This window comes from Sitophilus oryzae, unplaced genomic scaffold (genome assembly GCF_002938485.1).
Source record: "Sitophilus oryzae breed Bouriz unplaced genomic scaffold, Soryzae_2.0 scaffold_1635_pilon_pilon, whole genome shotgun sequence".
Classification (NCBI taxonomy): Eukaryota; Metazoa; Arthropoda; class Insecta; order Coleoptera; family Curculionidae; genus Sitophilus; species Sitophilus oryzae.
The window spans coordinates 5,292-14,326 of NW_022146320.1; the positions used below are offsets into that span (position 1 = coordinate 5,292).

Below are 9,035 nucleotides of genomic sequence, written 5' to 3' on the forward strand. Positions count from 1 at the left end.
TTTAAGCTTCATCAAAGAATATTTTAATACCGCTTCATTCAGAACCTCGCAATTAGTGGAATAAATTAGTGGTTTCAATTAGCGTAGAAGTTTGTTCCTTTAATTTAAATGTAAGCATTCAAAACGTCAAAATTGGTGGTTCATTTTTAATTAGTAGAAAAAGTTATCAAACTTTTAACTTTTCCACTAATTATACTTCAAAATTTGCCAGAAATGTCATTTTAGCTTTTGATTATCTTCCTCCAAGAGAAAGTGTGGGTTAGAAATCAAAAGTTGTTTTATAAGATAAATATTAGGCTTTCTCTATGGATGGATACAACCTTTGGATACAACTGACTAACGCAAGCTGTTGCTAGGATATTCTATTAATTTTAATGGTGTTTTTTAAACATTGTGAATGAACGTAAATTAAAAAGTATTAAGTGTAATTGGAACCACTAATTGCGAGGTTTTGAATGAAGCTTTAGATTTACTACCTCTAAATAAAACCAGTAATTGTAGAATAAATAGGAATACCCCATAGTTTGTCCAACGATTCAGGGAAGATTTTGACAGACAACATCAAAAGAATGACAGTAAATACAATTAGACCATAAATTAAAATGACAGACACAGCTCTCACAGTCAGGGATCCTTGGACAGACTATATCTAGAAATATATTCGTTTTTTCTCCAGTGCTGCCATACATGATGTCAAATATCGAAACTAGAAAAAATCGCATGACTTCTATCGGTCTATATTCTTCTTATAAGTTATTTTAGGAAATCACTGTGTATAATTAAGAACTAAAAACAAACATTATTGTTGAAATCAGTTAAAAATACCGTTGTCAATGTGTTAAACCTACGGTCTAATTCTGAATCAGTGTATGGCGTCCTTGAATTTTGCAAATAATGGATGATTTAGTACAATCAAGAGGAATTATGACCTTTAAACAATGTACATATTGTTCGTTACAATTGTGTACGTATTTTTTTTATCAAAATTTCATTATTTTCTTAACCGTTACTGTTGGTCTGATTATGTGACATTTTCTTTGCCATCTTGTCAATATTTTTTTATAAACATACGAGGGTTATCTAAAAAGTATTAGACCCAAGAAACGTACGGATGTATTTTTTTTATTTGTTATTATTTTTCTACCTATAGTTCTTCTATACAGTAGATATGCAGTGCATTGTTTCAAATATACAGGATAATTAATTACAAAAAAATAAATAATTTAGTAACGGTAAAATTTTTTTTAACGGTTGATAAGATTTTTTTTATTTGAATATACCGGATGCGTCTCAAAAGTGGCTCACCCCTGTAACTTTTATTTTTTTAGATAAAAAACGAGATTTGTTATGCTAGTATATGGCATAAATTAGGGATTGATTGACGTGTATTCAATTGTTTTCGGTCACTTCCTGTTTCACCGGAAATTACTACAACTTTTGATTTTTAAATGGCACCATCGATATTTTTTTACTTTATTTGATACAAAATGTCATTTTGAATAGTGATGACATATCATATGTCAACTTTTCACATTCTCGCTTAAAAAAAAATAAATTTTAAATTTCAATCTAGAGTGCCATGGCTGTGTTAAAAATCACTAATTTTTAATCAAGGAGCATTGGAAAAATAGATTTGATCGTCTAATGTTTTTTGTGTCTTGTCCTGGCTGGTTAAAAGATGCCCAAATCGTATTTTTAATCATATCTCAACTTTTTCAAACGGAATGAGGGTGGCTCATTAGCATATTTGGAAAAAGCATTTTTTTACGAATAATTTGATACCACACACTTCATATTTCGAGTCAAAATGTCGTTAAGAACCGCATGGTAGAATTTTAAATAAACCATATAGGTACGAAAAGTTGACATGTCATATTATGTCATTCTTTTCAGAGTGACATTTTTATTTTATACTCCAAATACTCATTAAATTTTAAGTCTATACTTCATTAAATTTTAAGTCTATTTATATATATAAAGGTATGGATAATTTTCAATCATAGACTTAAAATTTAATGAAGGTTCTCGTTCTTCCATCATTCTGTTGAGGTTAAGGCCTTTCAAGTATTTTAATTTGTACTATACATTATAACAAAATATTTCAAAAAGATAGTTATTAAATTGAAACTTAAATAATTACCTGTTATTATTAAAACACCAATAATTTGTTCTACAGGGTTGTATACCTTGTAGAAAATTTCTACTACTATAAATAAAACTATCATTATTTATTTTAATCACGGTCAAATTCAATTTAATCACGGTCAAATTCAATTTAATCACGGTCAAATTATTTTAATCACGGTCATTATTTATTTTAATCACGGTTATACAATAATTATAATAAAAGCAAATACATCGGTTAACATTTTCAACTTTCTGCTATATTTTTTTGACGAACGGAATCCTATTTTTATTATTAGTTTACAAAATACACCATCAATCTAGAATATTCTATATTTTATTCTATAGAAAATAAATCGACTCTAAAACTTGCAAAGTAAAACAATAAATGTACACTGCTGTACTTATCTACTTTTTTAAATTAATAACCATCAGGTACATTTTTTAAAACTAGTTTATTATTTTTCATTACGTCGACATTTCTAAATGGAACATTAAAATCCGGACGTTTATCAAATATCCGCCCGGACCCACCCGGACACAATAAAAATCCGGACGTCTGGTAATCCTATTAGTATAATTAGTATAGCAGAATAAAGTCTAAAGAATCTAAAGAGTCATAGAAGATTTTCACAGACTACATATAAAAAATGACAGGAAATACAAATTACCTAGGTGCAAATTAAAATGACAGCTACCGAAGTCGACTGGCTGTCTAACGAATAGTTTGCGGTTTGAGCTCAAGCGTTATGATGATTTTATGTCGATAGTTACCATACACGAATTGTCAAAATAGGCAAAGCTCCTCTGATCTATACTATACAGGGTTGTTTTTTTTATATTTTGCACATGGAGGTAGAAAAAAAAACTGTAGATAAGTTTTTTCACTATCACACACTATTGTTTTTCGAAGTATTCTCCACGAAGGGGAATGCATTTTTGCATCCGTTGGAACCAATTATGAAAGCAGTTATTCCACTCGCTTGTTATTCGTGCTTTCAAAATTGCGTTTTGGAAGTCGCTGCCTGCATCTTCTGGGGACTGGACCTTTGATCATTAGATTTTTTTTAGGGAAGTAAAAAGTCGTTACGACTTAGGTTGGGTACCCTATGATAGTCCAACAATTCGATGTTATCTTGCTTTAGAAACTCAATCGGTTTTCGAGCTGTGTGACAAATACAGGAGTTAGGCAGGTATGTGTCCTAGCTCCTCTCCTATTCAATATATTCATGGCAGCGCAGCGCTCTCTATCGTAGTGGACAGCAAACTGCAGGTAAGAGGGATTGGTGTCAGATACAGGTATGACGACGGTCTGTTCAACATAAAAAGACTCAGGGCAAAAACACGTATAAAATTTATCACAGAACTTCAATACGGAAGGAAACTTCAATAGGATAAGGAAATGCTGAACACATATGGGACATTCATTGCCTGGGCATACGAGACTTTGGAACTTAAGCTGAACGTCGATAAAACTAAAATCATGTGCACTCCTCCTGAAAATCATAACAGTTCTATAAAAATCGGAGAAGAACTATTGGAATACGTAGCGGAATTTAATTACCTCGGCAGTTTGATTTCGGAAAAGGCCAATATCGACGCTGAAATTCAGCACAGAATTAGCAGCGCCCCAAGAGCACTCTGGAAATTAATTAATTAATTAGGGTTTTCTACAATCATGACTTGAGCACAAAAACGAAACTTGCAGTGCACCGCGCAATAATAATCCCCACCATACCATGTTATATGGAAGCGAAACCTGGGTGCCGTACCGCCGACACATGAACGCATTAAACAAGTTGCAACAGAGACAACTTAGACAACTGTTAAGAATCAAATGGTACCACCATGTCTCAAACGTATCAGTCCTTGAAAAAGCAAGCTGCAACAGCGCTGAAGTCATGATTACTAAATCCCGCTTAAAATGGGCCGGCCACGTATGCAGGATGCAAGAAAACCGCCTACCGAAATCTCTTCTTTACGGTGAGCTTGTAGAGGGTAAGAGGAAACCGGGTGGACAACTCAAAAGATACAAAGATGTTTTCCATGAAAACTTAAAGGGGATAAGTATGCAGCATCAGTGGGAGGAAGCAGCGCACAATATAACGCAATGGAGGAAAATTGTAAACTCAGTTAACAATGACAACCAAAAAGTAAAGAGGCAACAAAGTAATGAGATTTTTGAATGTCCGGAGTGCGGAAGAGAGATAACATCACGTATCGGGCTTTTTAGTCACAGAAAAGCTCATGAAAGAAAACGCCTTGCGTAACCATCTTCTGATGCGTGTCAAATACTCGTCAGCGAGTAATGACAGTAAGTAAGTAACTCTTGGTGGAGGATCATTCGTCGTTGAGGATTGGTTTTTCGGTTGGTCTGTTCTAGGCTTCCTCGCGAAACCCGAAATTATTTATTTAAATGACATTCAGACATATTAGGCTCGACTGCGTGTTCGTCAAAAAGCTCCGAAGATTCGCTTATTTTATTGGGGTTTTATAAAGTGCAAAAGACGAGCAGTTTAAATAATCTTTTCTGCGGTGAAACAAAGGTTCTTTTAATACTGCACGGCTTAGTTTGAGGCTAATGATCTGTAAATTTTGAATGTTACTGTCTTTTTGTTTTAGTAACAAATCTTGATTTGATTTATAATTTGAAGAATCTATAACTGTTTTGAAAACCATACAACAAATTTACTATTTAAAATAGATAAATTTCATTCGACACTAAGAATAATACATAAACATAATGTAATTTAACGACGTATAATTAAAAATGCATACGATTATTCACAATGATATGTATCAATCAGCAGTAACAGTTCTTTGATCTTGCATAGGAATTGTTGCTACATGACACGCTTTTAAAACAAATGTCGCCACCATCTTTTTGGAAACACTTCGAGAACGGATACAACTCTCGTACAGTTCATACCAAATAAACTTTTAGTTACGTGATTAAGCTTGACCGGCACAGCGTTGTCCACTTTTTACGCGCCGAATATATCCATGGTTGGCAACAATAATTTAAAAACCGCGCCCTCGATTACCTAACTAAAAGTTTAATTGATAGAAAATATATTTGTTTTCTAAATATTAAATAAATAGAATATTTATGTCAATTTTCTCATAGGTTACGTAAACATTGCCGAAGGTGACGAAAAAGGCATGGAAATAGCCGTGTCCACCCAGGGACCCATCGCAGTAGCCATCGATGCCAGCAGGGAAGGGTTCCAATTCTACTCAGACGGCATCTACTACGATCCCGAATGTGGCAACGGACAAGACGACGTGAACCACGCGGTCCTTATAGTGGGTTACGGGCAGGAACCCAACGGCCAAAAGTACTGGATGGTCAAGAATTCGTACGGAGCCCAGTGGGGTATCGGGGGGTACATCAAGATGGCGAAGGAGGCTAATAATCATTGCGGTATAGCCAATCAGGCTACATATCCGTTAGTCTAATCAACATTAAAAGACGAATAGCTAATAATATCCAGTAGATTCATTCAGAATAACACAGAGAAAGACTAGAAACACAGACTCTTATCTCTTATCGTATACAGGGTGCTACAAATTCGAGGTACGAGCATTGGTATCTCGGTAACCGTAATAGATACGAACACGGTTAAATTGGGGCAAAGTTGTGCTTTAGGATGTTCACTAAGATGCCATCAAAAAAGTTTTAAAAATTTCAACGATTGCTGAGTTTTTTGGAAATTACTTTTTAAAAAATTAAAAAACGAATTGCTCATTCTCATAGCCATTTTATTAGGGCTATCTGATAGTATTTTTAGATTTTCAAATTAGCTGATAATTTGTGAGATACAGAGGCCAACTTAATTTTTTTAAATACGGACCAGCATTTTTATTTCAGGTTTTGAAATAACTCGGTCTCCTGAGTACAATGATATGCCACACAATTTTTTTTTCGGGCTTTTGTACAAAATTTATTTAAACTAATTTCAAGTCCGGCTCTGGTTTTTTTTTAATATTTAATCTATTCATCATTACAATATTAAGAAGCTTTCAAACTTAACAGTGACGTGGGATAAAACATTGAATACGGAATATTAAATGCAATAACTAAGGGGGCATTACATGGCGTCATTTGTAAAGTGAAATCAATTCAACATTTACAATAAAGAGTACAAAATGCATTCGGAAGTATAAGAAGTTATGTTCAAAAAGCTATAAATACGGATTGAACAAAACATAAATTCATGCATTAGGGAGGGTGGTAACCTTTTCGAACATGTAGAGCATTGGAAACTAGTTTGTATAAGTTGGTTTATTTATAATAACTACGATTAATATTATGCATATTATTAGATCGTACACTGAGATTTCAAATTCACAATAAAAAAAGTTAAAAATAATATCTTTAAATTGCTGACCTGCATATTATTTATTTGAATCTTTCAATTGACTCGATTTTCCTTATTTAATGTTAATTAGCGCTGATCGGCGCTGATCAATACTGTCGCGATGAAATCAGACTAAATCATTTAAAAAACCAGAGTCGGACTTTAATTATTAAATTATTTTAAATATTTTAAATAATAATTAAAAAGTTAAAAGTCCCTGTTAAAGTACCCAAAACAAAAAAAAAGTATCAAGTGTGGCATATCATTGTGCTCAGGAGATGAAGTTCTTTCAAAACTTGAAGTAAAAAATGCAGGTCCGTATTTAAAAAAAAATAAATTGGCCTTTGTATCTCACAAATTATCAGCTAATTTGAAAATCTAAAAATACTAACAGATAGCCCTAATAAAGTGGCTATGAAAATATGCAATTAGTTTTTTGATTTTCTAAAAGGTAACAACAGGAAAAAATAAAATTAATTTTCAAAAAATCCGTTTTTTCCAAAAAACTCAGCATTCCTTGAAATTTTTAAAACTTTTTTGTTGGCATCTTGGTGAACGTCCCAAGGAGCAACTTGGTTCCGATTTAACCATCTTCGTATCTATTAGGGTTTCCGAGATACTAATGCTCGTACTTCGAATTTCTAGCACCCTGTATAGTGTACTAGGGAGTATTTCACAAAAATATGTTCACTTGAACAGCGTATCTCAAAAAAATGTGAGTGTGTAAGAGTGAAATTTTTAATTGAACACATCGTATATTATTGCAGTTTTGGTTTTCTTCTTGGTCGCTTTACATAATCCTAGGTTTTACTATTACATTTGTTTTAATAGTCTCAGAAAGAGAAATAAGTAAATCAAAAAAATTGAAACATTTTTTTAAAAGCAAACAAGAATCATCCCAAATGAAAAACTACAGTTGGTCTGTACTTACTTTATCATGATACAATTCTTTATTATAAATATCGTAATCTTAAATTGGAGAGGGTATTCAAAATTTGATTCCCAGAAATAAGTGCAAATATTTTAACTGGTAGTATATTTCGGCGCAGAAACACGCCTATGAGATTTTTTGGAGAAAAAATTGTTGAAAATTTTATATTTTTCTTGACATTTTCCGGGAAATTTTAAAAAACTTTTTAGTGCCACTTGTTTATATAGCTGAAAAACCTCGTGAAAATCACTTAATAGCCGGTTATCGCCAGCGGTTCTCAAAATGTTGCCTCGATTGTTTTAATATATTTTAAAAATGGTAAAGAGAGAAGATGTTTCTATCTAAGACCAGATCTACCACCCCTTAAAATATCTGCATTTATTTCTGGGCCACCCTGTATATTGTTATTCCGTAAAATGCAGAATTAAAAAATATATACAGATGTTTATTAAATATGGTTCTTCAAACAGTAAAGTACAAGATAAAAAATCATTAGATGGTTTTGATAAAAATTTACTTTTGAACTTTTTTTTTAATCACAACTTTTTGATTGAATTAACTCGCAAAACAGACCATTTTCCCTAAATGAAAAAACATATCAATCTTATCTATCTATACATCCCTCTAAAAACTAACTGCAATAAAATAATACATTTCATATATCATACTGTACTTAATGCATGTCAAAATATTTATTTTGTTACGATAATGATATACTAGGAAATAATCTACTGGATATATTAGATTATAGAGTAGTAAAAAATAAATGGACAATATTATTTAATGTTAAATGTTATAAATAATCAGTTTAGTGAATAGCTTGATACTGTGTGATATATCATAGGAGACACAATATTAAATATTAAAATTTGTTGTCATAAGTACTATTTAAATATTTCTCGCAATGATTTATTATTTCATAGTAGATAATATTATATGTTTGGCATATACAGGGTGACAATTTGAAAATGAACAGTATTTAATATTACCTCTACCGATGATAGTATGAAAATTTGGCGAAATACGTCAATTTACATATCAAGGGGGACAACCTTTGAGGCATTTGTTGTCGTGTTACTTTCAACCCTTTGACCCCCAGGGCACCGACCCTAAAATTTTAAATGGCCACCCCTATTTCTTTTACACTTTCGAACACAACAAAATAATATTAACTAAACAAAACTAGAAAACCTCATTTTTACTACATCACAAGCAAATAAAAATTAATCCGTAGCCAAGAGTCATAATTCAAAATTACTTTGGGGGATGCCCAGCAGTAACGGGAGGGGGGGGCGGCACCCCCGGGCACCCCCGTAGTTACGCCAATGGTTTCGCCAAATTTTCATACTATCATCGGTAGAGGCAATATTAAATACTGTTCGTTTTCAAATTGCCACCCTGTACTTTTAAACACAAAATATTGTCCATTTAATTTTACAACTAAATATATATTTATTTATAAATTTGAGAATGCTCTCTGTTTGAAACGAAAATTCAAATAAAAAAATCATTGTAAAAAAATCTCAATTGAAAATTTCTAGGATTGTATTTGTTTCACATTGATAGCATTCTAAATTAGTCTATCTAAAATAAGTAAAAAATAATGTGTTTAAGCATTC

At 32.3% G+C, this 9,035-nt stretch overlaps 1 protein-coding gene across 1 annotated transcript; it reads left to right on the forward strand.

Moving 5' to 3' along the window:
- Window positions 1-4,432: 4,432 nt before the first annotated feature.
- On the forward strand, window positions 4,433-5,785 carry LOC115880565 (cathepsin L-like). Its single transcript, XM_030897797.1, has 2 exons — window positions 4,433-4,438; window positions 5,227-5,785. Exons 1-2 carry the CDS (start codon window positions 4,433-4,435, stop codon window positions 5,581-5,583), a joined length of 363 nt encoding a protein of 120 aa, XP_030753657.1. The 3' UTR covers window positions 5,584-5,785.
- The last annotated feature ends 3,250 nt before the right edge of the window (window positions 5,786-9,035 follow it).